The following is a 26785-nucleotide window of genomic DNA, read 5'->3' as shown; positions in this document are numbered from 1 at the left end:
ACTATTCTGAGGATATGAGATGATATCTCATTGTAGTTTTGATTTATATTTCCGTATGATTAGTGAAGTTGAGGATCTTTTCACGTGTCTATTGATCATCTGTATGTCTTCCTTATAATAATGTTTATTCAGATCCTCTGCCCATTTTTAAATTGAATTATTGGGGATTTTTGGTGTCCATTTGTATGAGTTCTTTATATATTTTGAATATTGACCCTCTAACAGATACCAATTCCAAAGAAAGGCAATGCAAAAGAATGCTCAAACTACCACACAGTTGCACTCATCTCACATGCTAGTAAAGTAATGCTGAAAATTCTCCAAGCCAGGCTTCAGCAATACGTGAACCGTGAACTTCCTGATGTTCAAGCTGATTTTAGAAGAGGCAGAGGAACCAGAAATCAAATTGCCAACATCCGCTGGATCATGGAAAAAGCAAGAGAGTTCCAGAAAAACATGTAGTTCTGCTTAATTGACTATGCCAAAGCCTTTGACTGTGTGGATCACAAGAAACTGTGGAAAATTGTGAAAGAGATGGGAATACCAGACCACCTAACCTGCCTCTTGAGAAATCTGTATGCAGGTCAGGAAGCAACGGTTAGAACTGGACATGGAACAACAGACTGGTTCCAAATAGGAAAAGGAGTATGTCAAGGCTGTATATTGTCACCCTGCTTATTTAACTCCTATGCAGAGTACATCATGAGAAACGCTGGACTGGAAGAAACACAAGCTGGAATCAAGATTGCCGGGAGAAATATCAATAACCTCAGATATGCGGATGACACCACCCTTATGGCAGAAAGTGAAGAGGAGCTAAAAAGCCTCTTGATGAAAGTGAAAGAGGAGAGCGAAAAAGTTGGCTTAAAGCTCAACATTCAGAAATCTAAGATCGTGGCATCTGGTCCCATCACTTCATGGGAAATAGATGGGGAAACAGTGGAAACAGTGTCAGAGTTTATTTTTTTGGGCTCCAAAATCACTGCAGATGGTGATTGCAGCCATGAAATTAAGAGACTCTTACTCCTTGGAAGAAAAGTTATGACCAACCTAGATAGCATATTCAAAGCAGAGACATTACTTTGCCGACTAAGGTCCATCTAGTCAAGGCTATGGTTTTTCCTGTGGTCATGTATGGATGTGAGAGTTGGACTGTGAAGAAGGCTGAACGCCGAAGAATTGATGCTTTTGAACTGTGGTGTTGGAGAAGACTCTCGAGAGGCCCTTGGACTGCAAGGAGATCCAGCCAATCTATTCTGAAGGAGATCAGCCCTGGGATTTCTTTGGAAGGAATGATGCTAAAGCTGAAACTCCAGTACTTTGGCCACCTCATGCAAAGAGTTGACTCATTGGAAAAGACTCTGATGCTGGGAGGGATTGGGAGCAGGAGGAGAAGGGGACGACAGAGGATGAGATGGCTGGATGGCATCACTGACTCGATGGACGTATTTGATAGAATTCACCTGTGAAGCCAGTCTGGGCCTGGGGTTTTGTTTGTTGGGAGTTTTTGATTACTGATTTAATTTCATTACTAGTGATTATTCTGTTCATATTTTTTTTCTTCCTGATTCAGTCCTGGAAGATTTAGTGTTTCTGGAAGTTTATCCACATCTTCTAGCTTGTCTGATTTATGGACTGTAGCCTGCCAGTCATGTCTGACTCTTTGCAACCCCGTGGACTGTAACCTGCCAGGCTCTTCCATCCATGGAATTTCCCAGGCAAGAATACTGGAGTGGGTTGCCATTTCCTTCTCCAGGGGAACTTCCCACCCCAGGAATCAAACCCAGGTCTCCCACACTGCAGGCAGACTCTACCATCTGAGCCACCAAGGAAGCCCACATGGTCAGAAATAGTTGCCAAAAACTAGGACTGAGCCAGGGGCCTTTAGATCTTCAGGCTAACATTCTCCCAACTGAGCAATTTTGGCCACCCATTTGTCTGATTTGTTGGCATGTAATTGTTTGTAGTAATCTGTTAAAATCCTCTGAATTTCTATGATGTCAGTTGTAACTTCTATTTCATTTCTAATTTTATTTGAGTCCTCTCTCTGTTTTTCTTGATGAGTCTAGCCAAAAGTTTATCAATTTCGTTTCTTTTCAAAGAACCGACTCTTAGTTTCATTGATCTTTTCTATTGCTTTTTCTATTTATTTCTGCTCCCGTCTTTATTATTTCCTTCCTTCTGCTTACTTCTAGGCTTTGTTCTTTTTCCAGTTCCTTTAGGTGTAGGGTTAGATTATTTATTTGAGAATGTTCCCTCTTGGAACTGATTTTGCCTAGTCCTGTAGAGTTTGGAGTATTTTGTTTCCACTTTGTTTTGTCTCAGAAGTATTTTTTAATTTCTTCTTTGACCCATTGGTCTTTTAGTTGCATGTTGTTTGGCCTTTAGGTGTTTGTGTTTTCGCTAGATTTCTAGTTTCATGTGGTCAAAAAAACATGCTTGATGTGATTTCAGTCTTCTTAGATTTATTGAGACTTTTTTTGCAGCCTAACATGATCCGTCCTGGAGAATGTTCTGTGTGCCTTAGAAAAGAATGTGTATTCTGCCATTTTAGGGTGCTGGAATGGTCTGTATATATATGTATTAGGTCTGTCTGATCTAATGTATTATTTAAAGTCACGTTCCCTTATTGGTTTTCTGTCTGGTTCATCTGTCCATTGAAGTAAGTGTGGTGTTAAAGTCACTTATTACTGTATTGCTGTCAATATCTCCCTTTATGTATTAGGTCCTCCTGTGTTGAGTGCACAGATGTTAACAAGTGTTATATCCTCTTGTTGGATTGACCCCTTTATCATTATGTAATGCCCTTCTTTCTCTCTTGTTACAATTTGTATTTTAAAGTTTATTTTTCTACCCTGACTTCCTTTTCGTTGCTGTTTGCGTGGATTATCTTTTTCATCCCTTCACTTGAGTGTCGTTGGATGTGAAGCATGTCTCTTATAGGCAGCATATATATGGATCTTGCCTTTTTATCCATTCTGCCACCCTGTGTCTTTTGTTCTTGTCTGTTTCCATTAAAAGTGACTATCAATAGGCATGTACTTATATCCATTGTGTTGATTGTTTTCTGGTTGCTTTTCGTAGTTCTCTGTTCCTTCCTTCTTCTCGTTCTCACTTGTGATTCGATGGCTTTCTTTAGTGTAATGTTTATGTTTCTTTTTCTTTCTTTTTTGTGTATGTGTTATGGGTTTTTGGTTTGTGGTTACCATGAGCTTTATATATAACAACCTGTGAATATAGCAGTCTATTACAAAGTTGATGGTCACATCAGTTTGTGCGTATTCTAAAAGGCACTACATTTTTTACTCCTCTCCCTGAATACTTTGTTTCTGAGGTCATATTTTTATTTTGTGTTTTACTTAACTCATTATTTTAGATGTAGATGATTTTACTACTTTTGGCCTTTAACCTTCATACTGACTTTTTAGTTGATTGATCTCCTACTTTTACTATATGTTTTCCTTTACGAATGCAGTTTTTCTTTCATTATGTTTTTGTTTCTAGTTACAGCATTTTCTTTTCCATTTAAAAAAGTCCTTTCAACACTTTTTTTTAAAAACCAGTTTGGTGATCATGAAGTTCTTTATCTTTGGCTCATTTGGGAAACCCTTTATCTCTCAATTCTGAATGATAATCTTGCCAGGTAGTATATTCTTGTTTGTGAGTTTTTCCTTTTAGTATTTTAACTGTATCATGCCACTCCTTTCTGGCCTGTAAACTTTCTGCTGAAAATCAGCTAATAGCCTTATGGCATATTAACCTTTGTATGTGATTTTTTTTTGTTTTTCTTTCTTTATCTTTGCCGTGTAATCATGATATGTCTTAGTATGGATCTCTTTGCGTTCATCTTATTTGGGACTTAGTGCTCCGTGCACCTGGATATTTGTTTCCTTCTGCAGGTTAGGGAACTTCCAGTCATTATTTCTTCAGATGGCTTTTCTGGTCTTTTCTGTCTCTCTTCTACAGCCTCCACGTAATGTGAATGTTAGTATAGGCTTAATGTTGTTGCATAGGTTCCTTAAACTTTCTTCATTTTTAAATTTTTTTTTGTTTTACTCTCTTTTTGAGTGATTTTTCACCATCCTGTCTTCCAGATCATTGATAATGTTCTTCTTCATCCTCTAATCTGCTGATTTTCTCTAGTGTGTTTTTAACATCAGTCATTTTATTCTTCATTTCTGGTGGGTTCTTTTTTTATATTTCTCTCTCTCTTTTGAAGTTCTCCCTGAATTTATCCATTCTTCATCCTAGTTTGGTGAGCATGTTTGACCATTATTTTGAATTTCTTTATCTAGTAAGTTGTTTATCTCCATCTTGTTTAGCTTTTTTCTGAGATTTTGTCTTTTTTTTTTTTTTTAGAAGCTATTCCTTTGTCTCCTTGTTTTGTCTAACTCTCTTGTATTTGTTACTATGCATTAGGTATATCTACTATTTCTCCTAGAGAAATAGGGTGGTCTCATATAGAAAGTGTCCTCCGAGGTCCAATGGCTCAATCCCTTCTAGTCACAAGACCCAGGATCTCCAGGAATCCCCTCTATGTGGGCTGCCTTTACTTCATGTGGTTGGCCCATGATTGCTATGGGCACTCCGGTAGATTGGTGACTCGTTGGTTCAGCTAGCGGAGAGGTTTTTCCTCACTTGCTGCAGGCACGCTGATGTGTGGGTGGGGCTGGTCCGCCCACACTGGCTGTAGGTCCCAGCTGGAGCTGTTGCAGACACACCAGTATGCTGGGCTGGTTCCCTGGAGTGGGAGCCACATTGGAGATGTGCTGGTGCTGGCTTGGGTCACCCACTGAGGGGGCAGAGTGAGAAACGCTTTAAAGGGGCCAGTGGGGCCAGGTGGATTGATCAGGGCTGGTCCTCAGGAACACCTGGGCAAGGTTCTCAGTGCTTGTTAGGTAGAAAAACAGAGTAACAGAAATGACACCTGCTGGCAACAGGTCACCCAGGGGGAAAAAAAAAAAAAAGACATCCGTCAGTGTTTTCATTCCCAGAGACAGTTCCACCAGACCCCTGCCCTCTGCAAATGTCCCCAGATTAGTCAGTGAATCTCCTTCTCTTATATCGTCAGTGTTTTTCAAGCTGTTGCTTCTGCCCTGGGACTTGGAGAAAATGAGTTTGTGTGTGAGCTCTTTATGGGCAGATTCTTGGTTTCCCACAGCTCTCTCTGGCTCTCCCAGACTTAAGTTTCACTGGTTTTTAAAGCCAGGCATTCTGGGGGCTCATCTTCCTGGTGCAGGTGCCCTGGGCTGGGAAGCCTGACCTGGGTCCCTCGCTCCTCAGGGGTCCTCCACAGTTGCAGTACCTCTCCCACCGTGGGTGGCTGCACTGAGGCTCTGTGTTCTGACTAGACCACATCTCTGCCCCTCCTGCCCATCTCAGTGTGGTCTTTTCTTTGTAACCTCAGTTATAGAAAATCTGTTTTGCTAGCCTTCAGATCATCCTCAGACATGGTTGTTCTAAATGTAGGTGCCTTTTTGTATATCCACAGGAGGAACTGAGCTCAGGATCTTCCTACTCCTCCATCTCCATCCCTCTAAGATTATTTATTTTAAATATCTTCTTTTAGAAAAGAAGCACAATTGCTTGTCTCCTGGTTTGCAATAAAATGTTCCATAGGATAAAGAGACCAAATTGCTGAAATATAGATTTTTAGGGAGTCTCCTACTCTTTTCTTATTTAAATAATATCCCCTAATGGTTAAAAAGAGAGAGACATACACAGAACTCTAATGGTTTCGGTTTCCATGGTGATAATTTTTCACATTCTGACACTGCATGCCACCTAGTGTTTCCAAGCCAAAAACTTTGATGTTTTGGTATTGCAGATTTTATATAAAACCTGCTTATACTTATACTGAAGCCAAAGCTAGAAAATATCTAGACACCTTTTTCTTGTTTAAAATGGCACATTTCCCAGTGTATGTGAAGTCTTGAAGCTACCCCGGTGATTCCTCCGTATCTATAGTTTGTTGCCATTTCATGTGTGGTTTTCCTGTCTTCCTTTCCTGGATGGAGTAAAGGTGGATTGCTGCTGCACAGCCCTGATTTCAGGTCATCTCTTGTTTAGCTCCTCTCAGTCATCCTATTCCCTGTAAAGCTCGTGTAACCCAGCAAACTATGTATTTTACTTGTTCCTCATAAAACTCCTTCACAAACTGTGGTGTAAGAATGTTTAGAACTGTGGAAAAACAGAAGACTTGCAAATTGAAGCAGATAACTCTCCAGTTTTATTAGCCTGATAGAGAGAGAGAGAGCATGTTTCAGTATGTACTGGGGGAACCACATGCAATCTGAAATCTATATTGAAATTTCAAACTTAAGAATTCAGAACTGTCACAGAGCTCTGCTACCTAGAAGTGTACTGTCAAATAATAAATTTGGAGACACATTCATCAAAAACCTATTATTAAGAATGTCAGCAAATCTTCCTGGGGGCTAGGAAACAAAACCTTGGATTGAATCTGACATCAAGTTAAAGGATTAGAATGTAGGATCTCCAGTTTGCCTATAAACGCTGTTTTTACTTTTCAAACTAGCTTGATCAGCAATGTCTAAAAGTTATACTTTGCTTCACAGGAGTGAGTGAAAGGTGCTCAGTCCTGTCTGACTCTCTGTGACTTCATGGACTGTAGCCTACCAGGATTCTCTGCCCATGGAATTCTCCAGGCCAGAATGCTAGAGTGGGTAGCCATTCTCTTCGCTAGGGGATCTTCCCAACCCAGGGAGCAAACCCAGGTCTCCCACATTGCAGGCAGATTGTTTACCATCTGAGCCACCAGGGAAGCCCTTGCTTTACATAGATAAACCTTGTTGAACACAAGCTATAGCACAATGCCAGATGTGAATCAGTACTCAGTAAAGAGAAGCTGCTATTCTTTCTGGGAATTTGTTTGCTCAGTAAGCACTTACTGAGCACCTGCTGAGTGCTATGCACCTGTCCTAGGCGCTGAGGTACAACAGTAAGCAACTCAGACAAAAGTCTCTGCCCATTGTGAGCATCTATTCTAGTGGGGAGAGATGGTAGTAAGTGCTATAAAGAAAAGACAAGCTGACCTCCTGTGGTAAGTGGGTACTACTTAGATACTACATCCTCTAGGAAACTTCTCCTAAGGTCCTTAACTCTAGACAGTAACACAGTCACATGTGCATGCACACACACACATACTCTGTGTCTTTTCTCAGCCGCATTCTTCAGTTCACTTTCGTCATGTCCTACTCTTTGCAACCCCATGGACTGCAGCACGCCAGGCTTCCTTGTCCGTCACCAACTCCCAGAGCTTGCTAAAACTCATGTCCGCCAACTCAGTGATGCCATTCAACTATCTCATCCTCTGTCATCCCTTTCTCCTCCTGCCTTCAATCTTTACCAGCACCAGGGCCTTTTACAATGAGGCACCTCTTCACATCAGGCAGTCAGAGTACTGGAGCTTCAGCGTCAGTCCTTCCAGTGAATATTCAGGACTGATTTCCTTTAAGATGGACTGGTTTGATCTCCTTGCAGCCCAACAGACTCTCAAGAGTCTCCTCCAGCACCTCAATTCAAAAACATCAGTTCTTAGGCATTCAGCTTTCCTTATAGTCCAGCTCTCACATCCATTCATGACTACTTGAGAAACCATAGCTTTGACTGTATGGATCTTTGTCGGCAAAGTAATGTCTCTGCTTTTTAATATGCTGTCTATATTTGTTAAAGCTTTTCTTCCAAAGACAAATTTCAGTCCTCCTGAGGACTATGTGTTAAACTCAGAATATGATACAGATTCAATTTATAAAGTGATAGTGAAGCAGCATTCTGAAAAAAATGTTTGTTAGCAACATGAGGGTTAAATTTGAGACTTATCATCAGAATTTAGGCAAATATAATTTAAAGATACTAGACAAACAAGAACATATTCAAATGGAGTTGAATAAAATGCAATTTAATCTACACCACCTAAATTTATAACATAAAAAGGAAGTTGGAATTGGGAAGAAGAAGATAAATAGTTTTGTTTTTTAAGTTCAAGATGGCAAAGTGATATAGTTGAAAATAAAACAAGATAATAGGCAAAAGAGAATTGACTAGAGAAAACAGTAATGAGGTTAAATTTGTCTGTATTCATTTGGAAAAAGGCTAAAAGCATAAAAGAAGCAAATGGATAAGAAATTAAAATTTCCACTGTTGACAGTTCTGAAAACTGTGCAAAGTTTTTTTGATTTTAGTCCATATGAAATGTGACATAAAAAGCTAGCCCTGCCTTCCAGAGTTTCATCACCAAGCTCAATAATGTGGACATCATGCAAGTTTTCATTTCAAAAGTTTGACATATGGAAGATCTTTTGTTTAAATAACATCATTCTCACTCAGTTTGTTGATCCTCTTGGAGGAAGTCACCTAGGATGTGAGTTTTCCAAGGGAAAACAAGGTCAGTTTTCAGATTTTAATTAAATGCAGCATGTGAGTTAATTTGTGGCTGGTAATCAGGATGAAAAACAGTCATGAAATTTAGCAAAACATAGTAACAAACAGTATATGCAATACTTTTCTATAGAAAAGAGTCAAAATGACTGTGGTTTAAGGTGAAAATAGTCATATTAACTTGTATGAAGTCTTGAGTTGATAGTCTTGTATTAAGGTTATCGGACATTGCTGACAAATACCTGAACCTTTTTTTTTAGCAACTTTTTATATAATGTCATTCATTTTAGCTGATTAAACTTCTCTTCTTACAGATGTGCCAAATACTGGTGTAAACAAACCTAGAGTTTCTGACGCTGTCCATCCCAACAACTATTTCATCAGGACAGAGCCAGAACCAGGGACCCTCTACTCACCAGAACAGACGTCTCTCCATGAAAGTGAGGGTCTGTTGTATTATCTTTTAAGTATTAGATTTGCTTTTAATGCTTCCATTTTGAAAATGAGCATCAGAAGTGTAAAATAAAGGCATTTCCTGCTGGTTTCATTCCTGCAGGATCTTTGGGTAACTCAAGAAGTTCAACACAAATGAATTCTTATTCCGACAGTGGATACCAGGAAGCAGGGAGTTTCCACAACAGCCAGAACTTGAGTAAGGCAGATAATAGACCACAGCATTCATTCGTAGGATCAACTAATAACCACCTGGTGAGGAATTCAAGAGCTGAAGGGCAAACACTGGTTCAGGTAAGCCAAACACATCAAGAACTTTGTAAAGAAATGTACTCCTAATTGATTATGTGTTATTAATTTAAGTATTCTTTATTAAAAGTAAACCAAATGTGTACAGTTTTGAAGTTCTAGAATGGATGATGCAGCAAAATCATTTTACACCATGATGCTAATGAAATGTTAAGCTTGAAGCTAAAAATGTATTAATTCCTACTACTGAAATCTGATAAATTCTTGATGCAGGAGAATAGTTTTTCTGAAAGCATAAGTTTGGCATCAGGAAAGCAGTCCAGGGAGAGTGTGAGAGAACTGGGTGGTTTATTCTAGTCTCGTTGTGAGTTCCTCAGAATGCCAGAGCTGAAATGTGCTGTGAAGAGTCCTAGAGGGGCAGAGCACAGTTCCCACGCTTGTGTAAAATGGGACTGGTCCATTCTAACCAAAGGTTTTGCCTCATCATTGGAATTTTTCTCTGAAAACACGTATCTTTGCTAGAATATAGATATTGCTGCCTATAGAAATCTAGTGTATAGAAGCATAACCATTCTGTTAAGTTAGGATTTTCTTATTTGATATTAATAATAATAACGCATATATATTTATGAAAACTCCTTAGCTCCTCACTCATTGCCACTTTATTCATTTAGTCTTCCAGCATATGCCAAAATTAGTAGAAGTTATAGGAGTCCCAAGTGGCAGTAACCAGTAAGGATGACTTTCTGGCCAAGTGCCCCAGTGATTTCTCTGGAGCTGAAAAATGGCACGATGATCAAAGAAGTTAGTCTAACACTAATCTCTTAATGCAATACAGGAAGCCCTGAAGGTACACACAGCAGTGGGCCAATTTCTCCAGTGCCAAAGGAGAAATACAATACAACTTTAGCTCAACAATTTAAGGGAAACTTTTAAGTATTAAGAAACATTTCTGTATTAAGACAAACACAAATATGGTGCATGAATTTTTAAGCTAGGATAGGAAGTCTTGTGCCCATAGCAAACTGCTTCCAGCTGCAACACCCACCCCCCATTCCTCAGATGATACATTTACTCCTCTGCTGTTCGGGATGCACTGAGGGAATGGTTTGACAAGCTTTACACTAAATGTTTACAGATTTTCACCTGCTTAGGTCAGTCTCTATGTCGGCAGGTATAAAGTCACACTTCTGAATAATAATTACAAAGATTTTCTATTTTGCCCCTAAGGGTGGTCATGTTGAGTTTTTAATTTTTTTTTTTTAACTTAGGTAAGTTGATTTTGTTCCTGGAAGTTGCAAGGGGGTCTTTAAATTTGCATGTATTCTGGGAAACACAGATTGTAGACATCTGAGCCAAGTGTCATCCTTTTTTGATAGTAAACAACTTATATGTGGGACTTTTAAAATTACCTTTAGTACTATTAATAAACCCCAAGCACAGATTTTAATTTTCCAACTGCCTACTAATTTTTAAACCACCTCTTTTTTGCCTTATTGTTTATTTACAGTCCCCTTCCCTCCCCAGACCTCCTCCTTTCCATGGCTATTGCCTTCACAGAATTCTTGAGTTTGAGCACCTGAGTGGTCTCAGACCCGTGTTTCAGGCAACCAGTTGCTTGTGATACATGGAGACAGAGCATATCTCCTCTTATAGCATCTAAGAATATACAAAGTCCTTGAGTCATCCCTGTTTCTTCCTTTATTGCCCCAATTAAAAGTAACAGGAGGTTGATGACAAGTGAACTCTAGTCATCACTAAGGAAATACAGAAAGCTCAGTTCTGAGCTTGTAACCCAACACCCCAGTCCAGCCACTATTCCTTTTTATTGTCGTCCTGCATGAAGACAGGGATCTGAGATGCAATATTTGCAAGAGTCTGTGGACTCATAGGACTGGCCATGGCAGAAATGTTCCTTCTTTCCCAGCTGGCCAGAACCCAGTGGAGATTTTGAGCATTCCTCCTGCTGCAACAGATTTGAGGGCTGATTATTCGTATGTCTTTCAATCCACCAGCTTAAGACAAGAGCCTGTAAATCAAAGGAGATAGAAAGAAATGGCTGAAATCACTAGCAGCCACATTGAAGCTAAAAGAAAAGACAGATTTGGCTAGAGCACTTGTACAGTGCTCACAGAGGAGACCTTTGGACCCCAGACCCTATCCAAATGTTCAGTTATTCCACTTACCTTCCTTTTGTAAATGAGGTCAACTCATAAAGACAGATACAAAGACAATTATAGATACTGCTCTAACTTAACATATTGAAAATGTTTTGTTTTACACAAATGGGTTACCTTAGCCAAACTTAGATTTACAGGGTACAAAGTAAGTACACTATTCCAGTGACCTGTCACACTTGAGATACAACATACTATGTGTTGTGAAAAGTGCATGGGCAGAGGGTAACATCAAATAAAGACAAAAGTAAAAGGAATATTAAATGTCTTTGAATCTCTCCTTACGGGTTGGTTTTAGTATTCTGAAAGGGAAAGGTGGAGATTAAATCACCAAAAACCAAAAAAAAGTAGAACAAGAAAAACAGAATAAGGAAAAATTAAGATTCAGCTCTACAGCTCAAAAAGGAAAGGAAACGCCTGAAATAGTGAGTTCACCTTCTGTAGTTAGCTGTGTGCATGCTTTTCTGTAATGACCATGGATACACAACCCTGGATAAACCATTCTCTTTTCTCCCCCTTCCATCAGCCATCAGTGGCCAATCGGGCCATGAGAAGAGTTAGTTCAGTTCCATCTAGAGCACAGTCTCCTTCTTATGTTATCAGCACAGGCGTGTCTCCTTCAAGGGGGTCACTGAGAACTTCTCTGGGTAGTGGATTTGGCTCCCCCTCTGTGACTGACTCCCGGCCACTGAACCCCAGTGCATACTCCTCCACCACATTACCTGCTCAGCGGGCAGCTTCTCCATACTCTGCACAGAGACCTGCCTCCCCATCAGCCGTACGTCGGATTGGGTCGGTCACCTCCCGGCAGACCTCCAATCCCAACGGACCAACCCCTCAGTACCAAACCACCACCAGAGTGGGGTCCCCACTGACGCTGACGGATGCACAGACTCGAGTAGCTTCCCCATCCCAAGGCCAGGTGGGGTCATCGTCCCCCAAACGCTCAGGGATGACTGCCGTACCACAGCATCTGGGACCTTCACTGCAAAGGACTGTTCACGACATGGAACAATTCGGACAGCAGCAGTATGAAATTTACGAGAGGATGGTTCCACCTAGGCCAGACAGCCTGACAGGTGAGTACAAGCTGACACCCCTATACAAGCCCAGTGGGAAAGTGTTCCATGCAACCATTGCTAAAACAGAGCATATAACGTGGAAAAACTTTATATTTTTATCTCAAAATTTGTACCGTAGTGTACCGCAGACTGCAGGTTGACTTTTCTCTCAGGCTTTATACTTTTTAATGCATCAAGTTATATACATTTATATCACCAGACCTCCTTTGCAATGAAAACATTTCCCTCATCCCTCAGAAAACTAGGATATAAAAGGTAGGTACTTTTTGCATATTAGAAGAACTGGCTAGAATTCTAAACTATTGATTGCGGTTTTTCATAGTGAAATATTTTTCACTAGCTAGGCCTACCCATTGGAGAAGGAAATGGCAACCCACTCCAGTGTTCTTGCCTGGAGAATCCCAGGGACGGGGGAGCCTGGTGGGCTGCCATCCATGGGGTCGCACAGAGTCAGACACGACTGAAGCGACTCAGCAGCAGCAGCCCTACCCATACTCGAAACCCTAAATTATGTTAAAAGATGGTATCAGAATGTCTATTCAAATATAATATTTTTTTAAAGAAATGCCTTACTAGTGTAGACTAGAATGTGGATTTCCTCACCTACTGCTTTGATTTTTAGCACCCCAGTGGGAAATGCACAAAGTTCTTATGAATTGCCTTCAAATGCTACTTGGATTAAGTCAGAAAGACACCAACCAGATCACTGATAGTACAGCTGTTTCTTTCAGAGTTTTCTCATCGTGGGTTTTCTACAGGATGTACAGACTTTTGATTAAAATTATATTCATCTTTAGCTAGTAAAAAAAAAGTTAAAACTATGCAGGAAAATAAAAATTGTGAAACGAAAGTCTCAGCCCCCTCTTACCCTCACCCAGTCCCACTCCCAAGTTTATGTGTCTTCCAGACTGTTTGATTACATATATAAGTATATACATTACGTATAGATGTGCACACACTGTATTTTTTATGCTGTTGGAGCTCTATTATGTATATCTCCTATACCTTCTTTTTTTTTTTAATGTATCTGAGGGTTCTACCTCATTCTCTCAAGAGCAGCTCTATTATGTATATCTCCAATATCTTCTTTTTTTTTTAATGTATCTGAGGGTTCTACCTCATTCTCTCAAGGGATGCCTAGGACCTTATTTTATAGACATATTATAATTTGTTTAATCACTTCTCTATTAATGGACATTTAGATATCCTCATTTTTAGCTCTTAGAGACAATCATACAATATATATTACTCTTCCTGCATATTTGCACATAGCTTACTAAGATAACTGTGAGATCCATTTCTTGAAGTAGGACTGCTGGATCAAAATATGTGTTTGTGTTTTCTTAATGAAATACTATCAAATTGCCCCCACTAAACTTTTATAGATTTTTATTTCCACTAGTAGCTTGAGTGCCTGTTCCCTACACCGTCACTAGCACTGCATATTGGCAAGGTGTTTCATCTTTGCCAGTCTGTACCTCATTGTTTTAAGTGGCCTGTGTTGAGTAATGACTGAGGTTGATGATTTGATGTTTATCAGCCATTTTATTGCTTTACTGCAAACTGCAAGTTCAGGTCCTTTGTATGTTTTTTTTTAATTTGTAAATGCTTTTTTATACTTGAAATAAATTGACCCCTTGAAATATGCTTCTCAATTATTTTTCATTTCATAATTTGTCTTTTGACTGTTTTTTGTTATTTCTTACTTACAGAAGTTTTTAATATTTATTTTGTATGATAATATCTTTTCCTTATGGCTTCTGGGAAAAATAAAGCCCTTTTGAGATTTTCTAATTGCATGATCTTGCACAAAGAAAAATACTGAACTTGATTTTGAGCTCAAGGAAATTGCTAATGGAGAAACTAGCTCTTTTTCATTTGGCCATCAGAAGGGTACACTGGCTTAGATATTTTCTGGCACGGCTCTGGAAAGCGTGCAGCAGAGTGAGGTAGGAATCATCGATGACACGCCTCCTCCAAAGGAAGCCTAAAGAGAGAAATAGTTCTGAGGATTCCTGTTCCCCCTACCCACACCCCTCCCTATTTATGAACAGTAGCTGAAACCTATGTTTGCAGGAGAGCACAGAGAAAACCAGGAAAGAAAGTGGGCACAGAAAGGACCGTCTCCATGTTTAACCCTGAGGGCTGGACTCTTGTGGTTTAAGAAACCTGCTTCTCTTCACATTGCAGGTGAAGTTAAACTTTATGTTTCAGGGGAAAAAAATTATAGCCTACTATGGATTTTTTATTCCCCTAAATACCACAGTGTTCAAAAGAAGCAAAGGGTTTCTTAAAAATATTCTAAGGAAGCTTTGGTTCCCATCATCTGTCCACCTGCCCAGTTATTCTGAATGTAGATTCTAACTTGTAAATTCCTTTCTTTTTTTTATTCCAGAAAATGATGTCATATTTACTATGGTTCTTGAGTTCAAAGACTTAACAACCTGCTAATTGAAAAGCCTAAAGCGATATTTTGTAATAGATTCAGACACTTGAATATTTGGTGATCACAATTTAAATGATGTGTATAAATTATGTCCTACAACAGAAAAATATGTCTGCCCCAACACATTCATTATAATATAACCATAGCATATTAAGGCAAGTTTTGAGAATAAAAAGAATTCACATTTGAAAGATAAATTTATGTTTGTTTTCACTGACTTAAATATAGAGGTGTTAAATCACAAGGAATGTATCATTGAGGTAGGTAAACTTGATATGTATTTGGAATTACAGCAAATTGTCTTCCGCTTTAAAAGATACTAAATTATAGTAGCATTTCTACAAAATCACCTTACTTAATCTATTCAGTTCAGTTGAGTTCAGTCACTCAGTCATGTCTGACTCTTGGTGAACCCATGGACTGCAGCACGCCAGACTTCCCTGTCCATCACCAACTCTCAGAGCTTGCTCAAACTGATAGCCATTGACTCGGTGATGGCACCCAACCATCTCAGCCTCTGTCGTCCCCTTCTTCTCCTGCTTTCAATCGTCCCCAGCATCCATCAAGGTCTTTTCAAATGAATCAGCTCTTCGCATCGGTTGGCCAAAGTATTGGAGTTTCAGCTTCAGCATTAGTCCTTCCAATGAATATTCAGTACTGATTTCCTTTAGAATGGACTGGTTGGATCTCCTTGCAGCCCAAGAGACTCTTAAGAGTCTTCCAAAAGCATCAGTTCTTCAGCGCTCAGCTTTCTTTATGGACCAACTCTCACATCCATACATGACTACTGGAAAAACCATAGCTTTGACTCTGTGGACATTTGGTGGCAAAGTAATGTCTCTGCTTTTTAATATGCTGTCTAGGTTGGTCATAACTTTTCTTCCAAGAAGCTAGCATCTTTAAATTTCATGGCTGCAGTCACCATCTGCAGTGATTTTGGCGCACAGAAAAATAGTCTGTCACTGTTTGCATTGTTTCCCCATCTATGTGCCATGAAGTGATGGGACCAGATGCCATGATCTTAGTTTGCTGAATGTTGAGTTTTAAGCCTTTTTCACTCTCCTCTTTCCCTTTCATCAAGAGACTCTTTAGTTCTTCTTCACTTTCTGCCATAAGGGTGGTGTCATCTGCATATCTGCTGCTGCTGCTGAGTCGCTTTAGTTGTGTCCAACTCTGTGACCCCACAGACCACAGCCCACCAGGCTCCGCCATCCCTGGGATTCTCCAGGCAAGAACACTGGAGTGGGTTGCCATTTCCTTCTTCAATACATGAAAGTGAAAAGTGAAAGTGAAGTCACTCAGTCATGTCCGACTCTTCACAACCCCTTGAACTGCAGCCTACCAGGATCCTCCGTCCATGGGATTTTCCAGGCAAGAGTACTGAAGTGGGTTGCCATTGCCTTCTCCATCTGCATATCTGAAGTTATTGGTATTTCTCCCGGCAGTCTTGATTCCAGCTTATGCTTCATCCAGTCCAGCGTTTCTCATGATGTACTCTGCATATAAGTTAAATAAGCAGGGTGACAATATACAGCCTTGACGTACTCCTTTCCCGATTTGGAGCCAGTCTGTTGTTCCATGTCTAGTACTAACTGTTGCTTCTTGACCTGCATAAGAGTTCTCAGAAATCAGGTAAGGTGGTCTGGTATTCCCATCTCTTAAAGAATTTTCCACAGTTCATTGTCATCTACACAAGGCTTTGGCATAATAAAGCAGAAGTAGATTTTTTTCTGGAACTCTCTTGCTTTTTCCATGATCCAGCAGATGTTGGCAATTTAATATTTGGTTCTTCTGCCTTTTTAAATTCAGCTTAAACATATGGAAGTTCACAGTTCATGTACTATTGAAGCCTGGCTTGGAGAATTTTGAGCATTACTTTGCTAGCGTGCGAGATGAGTACAATTGTGTGGTAGTTTAAACATTCTTTGGCATTCCCTTTCTTTGGGACTGGAATGAAAACTGACCTTTTCCAGTCCTGTGGCTGCTGCTGAGTTTTCCAAATTTGCTGGCATATTGAGTGCAGCACTTTCATAGCATCATCTTTTAGGGTTTGAAATAGCTCAGCTGGAATTCCATCACCTCCACTAACTTTGTCCATGGTGATGCTTCCTAAGGCCCAGTTGACTTCTCATTCCAGGATGTCTGGCTCTAGGTGAGTGATCACACCATCATGGTCATCTGGGTCATGAAAACCTTTTTTTGTATAGTTATTCTGTGTATTCTTGCCACCTCTTCTTAATATCTTCTGCTTCTGTTAGGTCCATACCACTTCTGTCCTTTATTGTGCCCATCTTTGCATGAAATGTTCCCTTGGTATCTCTCATTTTCTTGAAGAGATCGCTAGTCTTACCCATTCTATTGTTTTCCTCTATTTCTTTGCATTGGTCACTGAGGAAGGCTTTCTTACATCTCCTTGCTCTTCTTTGGAACTCTGCATTCAAATGGGTATATCTTTCCTTTTCTCCTTTGCCTTTAGCTTCTCTTCAGCTATTTGTAAGGCCTCCTCAGATAACCATTTTGCCTTCTTGCATTTCTTTTTCTCTGGGATGGTCTTGATCACTGCCTCCTGTACAATGTCACAAACCTCCATCCTTAGTTCTTCAGGCACCCTTGTCTATCAGATCTAATCCCTTGAATCTATTTGTCACTTCCACTGTATAATCATAAGGGATTTGATCTAGGTCATACCTGAATGGTCTAATGGTTTTCCCTACTTTCTTCAATTTAAGTCAAAATTTTGCAATAAGGAGTTCATGATTGGAGCCACAGTCAGCTCCTGGTCTTCTTTTTTCTGACTGTATAGAGCTTCTCCATCTTTGGCTGCAAAGAATATAATCAATCAGTCTGATTTTGGTATTGACCATCTGGTGATGGCCATGTGTAGAGTCTTCTCTTGTGTTGTTGGAAGAGGGTGTTTGCTATGACCAGTGCATTCTCTTGGCAAAATTCTCTTAGCTTTTGCCCTGCTTCATTTTGTACTCCAAGGCCAAATTTTCCTGTTACTCCAAGTATCTCTTGACTTCCTACTTTTGCATTCCAGTCTCCTGTAATGAAAAGGACATCTTTTTTGGATGTTAGTTCTAGAAGGTCTCATAGGTCTTCATAGAACGTTCAACTTCAGCTTCTTCAGCATTACTGGTTGGAGTGTAGACCTGGATTGAATGTGATATTGAATCGTTTACCTTGGAAATGAACAGAGATCATTGTGTTGTTTTTGAGATTGCACCCTAGAACTGCATTTTGGACTCCTTTGTTGACTATGAGGGCTACTCCATTTCTTCTAAGGGATTCCTGCCCATAGTAGTGGATATAATGGTCATCTGAGTTAAATTCGCCCATTCCAGTCCATTTTAATTCACTGATTCCTAAAATATCGATGTTCATTCTTGCCATCTCCTGTTTGACCACTTCCAATTTACCTTGATTCATGGACCTAACATTCCAGGTTCATATGCAATATTGCTCTTTACAGCATCAGACTTTACTTCCATCACCAGTCACATCCACAACTGGGCGTTGTTTTCACTTTGGCTCCATCTCTTCATTCTTTCTGAAGTTATTTCTCCACTCTTGTGCAGTAGCATATTGGGCATCTACCAGCCTTGGGGAGTTCATTTTTCAGTGTCTTATCTTTTTGCTTTTTCATACTGTTCATGGGGTTCTCAAGGCAAGAAAACTGAAGTGGTTTGCCAGTCCCTTCTCCAATGAACCACATTTTGTCAGAACTCTCCACCATAACCCATCCATCTTGGCTGGCCCAACATGGCATGGCTCATGGTTTCATTGAGTTAGTCAAGGCTGTGGTCCATGTGATAGGTTTGAACTTAATCTATTGGGGCTATATAATTTTGTAGCTTTTTAAATGTTAATCTTTAAGACTGTGTATTTTTGTTTTAATGCATGAGTAGGTAATTAAAAATATTAACCATATTACAAAGATTTCTAATATCAAAAAATTGCTGTCTCACTGTAATTCTTAAGTTCTTTATTCCCTGTTACAATCTGTCACATACAGTAATTTCATCTCACTAGGAATGCTGTAGCAGGGAATGTTCGCTGGATTTTTTTCTATAGTTCTAAGAATTAACAAGCTCATTTGGGTCCTTTCTTATGAAGTCATAGTAAATGGCAACGAAAGTTAAATTCCATTGAAAACTCCAGCCAGATGCTTGCACGGTGAGCCTGTCACATTTTGAATGGAACAGAATGCTTTGGTCTCATTTCACACCACAGTGGGAGTGGGCCAACGGGACTTGGCGGGCTTTAGGAGCATCCAGGGCTCAACTTGCCTTGGCCCAAGTGTTTGTGATCTTCAGTCTCACAGTAAATCAAGTGTTCTACTGAATATGAAAATAGCACCTCGTACTGATAAGATTTGCAAGGACTAGGTACATTTTGCTGCCCAGTTTACATCACAGTTAACAAACAGTGCCGGCACTTTTGTTCAGGATTCTCATGGGCTCTATAAAGAAATGGAGTTTATACTCTCTAAGAATGAGAAATCTGCCAGTAAATACAAAGCTGAACTCCTCAAATGAGAACTTTACAATAGCAATCATAATATCATTCTTAGAGTTACATGGGCTTCCATGAGCCCCTGGTGAACTAACCTCCCTCTTTAACCTTATGTTTGTGGAGGGCTCTGTCCAGTTCAGGATTTCTCACACTGTGTCTCATTGATCCTTGAGAAGTAGTTTTGTCCAGTGTTGAGTGTGCAGTGACAGAGAGGTTACAGAGAGAGCTTCCACTCAGCCCTCCTAGAAAGCTCTCTGAAGAGGATGAACTGCATTTCCTTTTCGGCTCTGTTTCCTCAATTTTGAAATGGGAACATTTGACTGAATAATCTCCCAATTACCAGATTATATAAACTTGTGACCTTTATTTCAGCAAGTGGATAGCCAGTGGCCAAAACCCACATTTGCTCATTTAATTTCTTCCCATGTCACATTGCTCTCTGGGATAGGTAATAATCATTCATTTTAGAAGCTTTATGTATTAACTCTCTTGCCACTCCTCAGTAAGCAACGTATAATTATCACTCACATTCAGCCCCATTTGTTTTTAGTTATGCTATGATTATGTGAGCTAACAGGATGTGAATGATTGTATCTTTTTGTAGTTAGTTACTGTGTTGATTATTTGCAATCTTTTTAAAAGCAAATATATGCTGACTGACTTCAGATATGTTTATGCTTTTTCTTCCTCATATTTGGAATATAACCTTAGTTGATACTCTTACAAAGTGACAATTTTTGCTTACTAATGATGACAAAGCATAAATTTCTGAGCATCATAGTACAGAAAATACTACATCACTTTTTTAAAGAAATTAAAATGTTTGGGTTTGAAATCTGCATTATAAACAGTTTGAATGAAAGAGTGGTTGAAGTAACTTAATATTAATACACTAACTTTGTACTTTTCCTTTATACCAGAAAGAAGGTAAACCAGAATCTGGTATGTGGGTTCCTGGAAAAATACCTGTTTTGGTTTTGTCTTGTGGGTTTTTTTTTTTAATTGCAATAACAAAAAAATAATGCTTTAGATATCTTATTAGTTTGCTGATGGTTTTTTGAACTGTATAACATAAAATTTCATTTTTCTGTAAAAAATTTGCATGAGTAAATTGAGACAAAGGTCAGAATAGTTCTTGAATATCAGCCTATTTGTAGGCACTGTTATGTAAGTGTTATCTTAAGCATTGGGATTTAAAGAGATGCGGGACATGATGGCGTGCTCTTACCATCATAAAATAACTTACAGTTGGGGGGTGAATTTCAGAATATCAAGCCATTTAATAATTTGTCGTGTGTATATGTGTATATATATGTATATTTTAGAAAATTTGCTTTTATCCTGCTGCCAGGAGAAAGTCTTACTTTTAGAGTGTATATGGTATCCTGTAAAACTCACTGGGTTTGGTGTTTAGACTCAGCATTTGGTCATATTGATTAGGAGTTACACTTTTTTAACCTCACCACAGCGTTCCAAGTTTCTTAATGTAATTTTCCCACCTGTAGGCTTACGGAGTTCCTATGCTAGTCAGCACAGCCAACTTGGACAAGACCTTCGTTCAGCTGTGTCTCCCGACTTGCACATCACTCCTATATATGAGGGGAGGACCTATTACAGCCCAGTGTACCGCAGCCCAAACCACGGAACCGTGGAGCTCCAGGGATCACAGACAGCGCTGTACCGCACAGGCTCAGGTGGGCGTCCGCTCTCTTCAGTCCCTTTCTTAATTTCACAGGTCCAAGAGTAGAGGATTTTATTGAGATGGGTTTCCTGTTAGAATGAACTCACATTGTCCATTTGGATGTTAGATAAACAGCTACAAAAGCAGATCAATAAACAGGAAAATAGAAGTTCATTTAGTACCTATTTATTTGTTGGCTTTCCTGGTGGCTAAGATGGTAAAGAATCTGCCTGCAATACAGGAGTAGGTTTGATCCCTGGGTCAGAAAGATCTCCTGGAGAAGGGAATGGCTACCCACTCCAGTATTCTTACCTGGAAAATTCCATGGACAGAGGAATGTAATGCCTGGTGGGCTACAGTTCATAGGAGTCAGACATGACTGAACAACTTTCACATCATAAATAATATATTTTTACCATAGTTCAGTCTAAACAGTTATACTTTAGTTCACAAATAAGTTTGAATAGCTATAAATCTGACTCCTTGAGTTCAAAGCATATCAGAAAGAAAAGCCTTTTGGGGAATATTTCTTTGTAATTTTTGTTGCCTGGAATGCATCTTTAGAGAAAATCCTTATGTGAGCTATTGGCTCATCTTTGATTTGGCACGTATGTGGCCCAAGTATATTTGGTATTACTCTTTGTTAATACTGAATTTTTTCTGAATGTTCAAGTGATAGGATGTGATGGACTCAATCTAGGGCAGAATGCAGTGCTGACAGTTATAAAAATAGGGAGCTAGTGAGAGAAGGATTGAGTTTGGGATTAGCAGAGGCAAACTAGTGTACGTAGAATCAATGAACAGCAAAGACTTACTGTGCAGCACAGGGTATATTCAGTATCCTGTGATTAACCAGAATGGAAAAGAATATGAAAAAGGATTTATATATATGTGTATATATATATGAAATGGAGTCACTTTGCCACATAGCAGAAATCAATACATTATAAATCAACTATACTTCAATAAAAAATGTTTAAGTCAAAAATGAAACACAGGAAGCCAGTGAATCACATTCTTGGACCCCTGGCCTCATGTGTGCCACACCATAGTCACTGACGGAGCAGAAACTAGAGCCTGTGACCCCGGGAGCTGCCAGAGTGTGCTGCAGGTCTAATTTATAGATTCTCAAAGAGATTTCTTCTTTAAAAAAAAATTAGTATATATTTATTAACATACCCATAAATGAATTCTAGATAACAATGATAACACCCTAAAGGCACAACTCTAAGAGCCGTATCTCACAGACCACCATGAGGGAAAAGACGGTTATTGCAAAAACTGACAGTTGGGTCCACTGTGGGATTTTTCTTCTAAGAGAATGTGACAATTTTTAATATATGTAGTGGAGAAATATTTCACTCTTTTGGTCTACACATTGAAGAATTTTTTGTGAGGTTTAAGAAATAAATAATGTTATTAAAATATGTTAATTGCAGGAAGATTATAAACAATCGTTGGAGACCTACCTATTGCAATAATTTGGGAAAAAATGTTAAATACACATGTAATACCTTACACATGGCATCAGGCAGTAATTTTAGGTAGTAGCTTTAAAAGAATTTGATTGATTTATCAGTCTTCTTTCCTGTAAAGTTTTTTTTTCCCAGTGTTATCAAAATCACACATCTATAAATAAAATGAACATCAAAATAAGTAACCAGTATTCACTACATGTCCAAAGATTGGTTTCAATAATCTATAAGTTTGAAAAAATATCTTGCTTGTTTTCTATTGCTAAAATTAAGTTATAAAATTTTCCTATTTATTTCTAAGATCATTTTCCTTTCTTTCACTTGCAGTTTTGTTACTGAGTCTTAAATATATTAAGACTTACTATGGGAACAGATTTATAGTTTCATTTTTGCTCTTTCCTGCTAGTAAAATTGATAATAATATTTGTGTTATATTAGAAACTTCAGTTCCTTTTTCCCACTAATGAACTAGATTGGTAATATCTAAAAGTAAGCAATTTATATAATTGTTAAAAACCCTTCTTAAAATTAAAAACATTTTATTTTGAAAAGTATTTCTTTGTGGAGAACATACTAATCTTTTTTAAAATGTTGACTTTCTAGTAGGTGTTGGAAATCTGCAAAGGACGTCCAGCCAACGAAGTACCCTTACATACCAAAGAAATACTTATGCTCTGAACACAACAGCTACCTATGCGGAGCCCTATAGGCCAGTACAGTACCGAGTGCAGGAGTGCAGTTATAACAGGCTTCAGCACATAGCACCGGCTGATGATGGCACAACGAGATCCCCGTCAATAGACAGCATTCAGAAAGACCCCAGGCAAGTACTAGTTAAGAGTCTCCAGAATGCCACCTTATCTCAGGAGTCAGCCCGTTCCTTCATTCTTTCTCTTTTTCCCAAGTTGCCCTATCTATTATAGTGTCAGTAAATTCTCATCTCTAATATTTTCCAGCACTGTAGGTCACTGAGGTTAATCTTTAAAGATAGTGTCCTTCTTTTGGTGCATTAATAATAAAGTTAGAGAATGCACAGGTCTGTGTGAATATCTGCAGCATCCATCGTTTTTCAAACTACCTTACCAGGGCAACTACCTGAGATAGCCTTAGTCTGAATTACACAAAAGATTTTAAAGGATAATTTTATACCCTTTTATCTTGACTGATTTTTTAGATGATGGCTTCAGAAAATGCATGAGGTTGTTTTATATTGGGAAGTCCCAGTGTCATGTATATTTTGAATCACGTTGGTCAGTGCTGTGTTGTGCTTTTATCAACTAGGTCCTTTGAAAAGCTTTTTGCCATTTAGAGGAAAATAGTTTACAAGAAATTCTCATATTGCATAAGCAAAAAATATATATTTCCTTGTTTTTATTTGGTCTTGTAGAAAACGTGTTTTATTAAGATATGCACGAGTCATTTAGTATTTGATTGATTTTGAAAAACTAGCTTCATGTCTTTAATGAAAGTCATTTAAAATATTCAGGAAGATTTTTAGAAACTATAAGAGAATTTTAACTTCTGAAAGAGTGATATTATTTCTAAATTTTAAGCAGCTTGAGTGTTATTTTAAGGCATATATTAGCAAGATTTCATTCTCTCTTCACCCACAAATAGTTATTTCACTGAAAGATTGTTATAATTATCAATTCATTTTTAGCAGCCTACCAGCTCATTCTAATGAATGTGAATTTAAAGCATGAGAGAGCTTTGGTTATTAAAAGAAAATAACCTTATATACTTTGAACTGAGTGGGAAGCCTACTGCCCCACTAAAACCACTCCACCTATTCACTCTTTTGCCTAAAAATTTTTTACAGTGTATGTGTACATTTGATTGAGCTATTCCTGTTTGCCACCATTCTGTCATTTTAAGGATTTTTAAAAATAATTTGTCTAATAGCACCTCCAGTATAATTAAATTAAAATTTTTTACATGATTTTGTTTTTTTGAAGTCCTCACTGGAACAACAGAGTAGGGCACTCTGATAATACAGAAATTCTCTAAAGGGTTTTGAATTGTAGATAATTTAGACCATACCTTGGCTGAACCTGAAAAGAATAGCTATCCAGAAAATCAGTGAAGTGTGATTAGAGCTTTGAGTTTAGTATGCATTCCTGAAGACTTAAGTTTTGACCTCTGTTTTGAACTGATTCATTATAAACAAGGATTTCATGTCTGGTAATACACTTCAGTTATTCATAGTATGATAATTTCATAGTCTGATGCATAAAATTATTGTGGCTAGCTTTGATTATGTGCAACTTCACTGATAATGTATTTTGTAAGATGAATAAATGATTATCTTATAATAATAGGTGCATTTATTCTAGTCAAAACTGGAATCTAAGTGAGTTTAAAGTTTGAATATTCAAACCAAAGTAAAAACTCATATCAATTTCAGTTTTAAAAATAACAACTTTAATATTTTTATTCACTTCTATACCTACTTTGTCATTAATGCCACATCATAGTTAGCCTGACAGTTTCCTTGTAAGACTAAAGAAATTATTGATGTTTTCTATATATAAGGGATGAATTTTTTTAATAATGATCTAGTTTAGAGTCAAAATGTATTAATGGTACAAATAATTCATCTGGAAGAAGGAACAAAGTACTGTGGAGAGTGGCAGTGAGACAGAATTCATGTTATTCTTTTTGAGGAGGGCTTCAGCTCTGACAGTCACCAGCATAATTCCGTTTACCATCTCTTTGATCTTTATGCTATTGTCAAATATTTTACTTCTACATACATTGTAAAGCCCATGATATGGTACTGTTATTTTTACTGTGAATAGTCTACATAGTTATTTATAGTTTCCTGCACATCTTCCTATAAATTCAAGTTTCCATCTCAACTCATTTCCCTTCAGCCCAAAGAACTTTCTCTAGCTTTTCTTGTGTTACATGTCTGCTGGCAACACATTCTCTCGGCTTTAACTTATCTGAAAGTGTTTTTATTTACTAATTTTAAAGGATATTTTTGCTAGATATAAGATTCAGGATTAATAAGCTTTCATTTTCAGTACTTTAAAAAGGACATTGTTCATTATCTTCAGATTCTGTACTTTCTGATGCAAAAATCAACCAACATTTGCATTATTTTTCTCATTAGAATGATGTATCTTTTCTCTGACTGACTTTCATATTTTTTCTCTTTTTTATTGACCTTTAGCAGTTTTACTCTAACAAGCCTTAGTTATATTTTTCTTATATTTAACCTGTTTGGGGTTCACTGAAATTCTTTATGTGTTGGTGATTTTACCAAAGTTGGGACATAGTTAACTATTATTTCTGTAAATATTTTTTTCTGGCCCAAAATTCACTCTCTCCTCCTGGAATAACTTAACACCATCTCACAGGTTACTGAAGTTCTGCTCACTTTTAAAAAGTCTTTTTTTCTCTGTGTTCTTCATATAAGACTTTATTAATCCTTCTTCAGATTTGCTTTTTTTTTTTTCTCCCCTGGGCTCCAATCTGTTGTTAAGCCCATCCAGTGAAATTTTTTTCAGACAATTTGGCTTTTTTTTTTAATAGTTTTCATGTCTCTGATGACATTCCCCATCTATTCACTCCTTAAATACATCTTTTGCATTATGTCGTTGAGTGTATTTATAAAAAGCATTTTAAAATCCTCTGATCTTTCCAACATCTATGTTTTCTGTAAGTCTGTTTCTGTTATTTTCATCTTTGAGAGTCACATTTTTGTTTCTTCTTATGCCTTGTAGTTTTAAATTATAGCCTGGTTGTTGTGGATGACACATTGTTAGCACTCTGTGTTGTCTCCTCTTAGAGTTCTAAGCTTTATTGTGGCAAATAACTAAATTACTGACAGGTGCTTTGATCGTTCACAATTGATTCTGTTCCTTACTAGCACAGATCTATTTTAGATTTGTCTCACTCCCTAGCACATGGCCCTTACTCTGTGCCACTGTTGTTACTCCTAAACATGGCCTTTATGGAGACTAAATGCTGAGTTGATCAGTAAGGTCTGCACTGTAACTGTGCTGGAAGTCCAGCATCACCTGGTATGTGTTTGGTTCTCATTCCGCTCTCCACCAAACCTGCATATATGCAGTGCTCATATATACATATACAGTCTAGTGCTCAACTAACAACTTGTGAGCAGACCATACACAGACTTGCAGCATCTCCTCTGCATAGCCCTCTCCTCCCCAATATCCTGCCCTGCAAATTTTAACCTCTTTAGCACCTCCAGATTCCAGTCTTTCCCCCTCAGTTAACTAAGACCATCATGCCCAAATGAACTTGCCATCCAGCCAGCCCATGAATTGATAGCAGTCTTT

The 26785-nt window shown here is 38.4% G+C and overlaps 1 protein-coding gene across 1 annotated transcript in view; it reads left to right on the top strand.

The window, feature by feature from the left end:
- PKP4 (plakophilin 4) overlaps positions 1–26785 on the top strand; it is a 257392-nt gene that overhangs the window by 183583 nt on the left and 47024 nt on the right. Inside the window, exons 5-9 of the mRNA XM_068969317.1 lie at positions 8715–8840; positions 8957–9147; positions 11806–12358; positions 20828–21016; positions 23082–23305. Coding sequence (XP_068825418.1) covers positions 8715–8840; positions 8957–9147; positions 11806–12358; positions 20828–21016; positions 23082–23305 — 1283 coding nt within the window. The remainder of the gene's footprint in view (positions 1–8714; positions 8841–8956; positions 9148–11805; positions 12359–20827; positions 21017–23081; positions 23306–26785) is intronic.

This window comes from Capricornis sumatraensis, chromosome 3 (genome assembly GCF_032405125.1).
Source record: "Capricornis sumatraensis isolate serow.1 chromosome 3, serow.2, whole genome shotgun sequence".
Taxonomy (NCBI): domain Eukaryota; kingdom Metazoa; phylum Chordata; class Mammalia; order Artiodactyla; family Bovidae; genus Capricornis; species Capricornis sumatraensis.
Note: the sequence above shows the minus strand (reverse complement) of the source record. Positions and strands in the feature narration are given on the sequence as shown.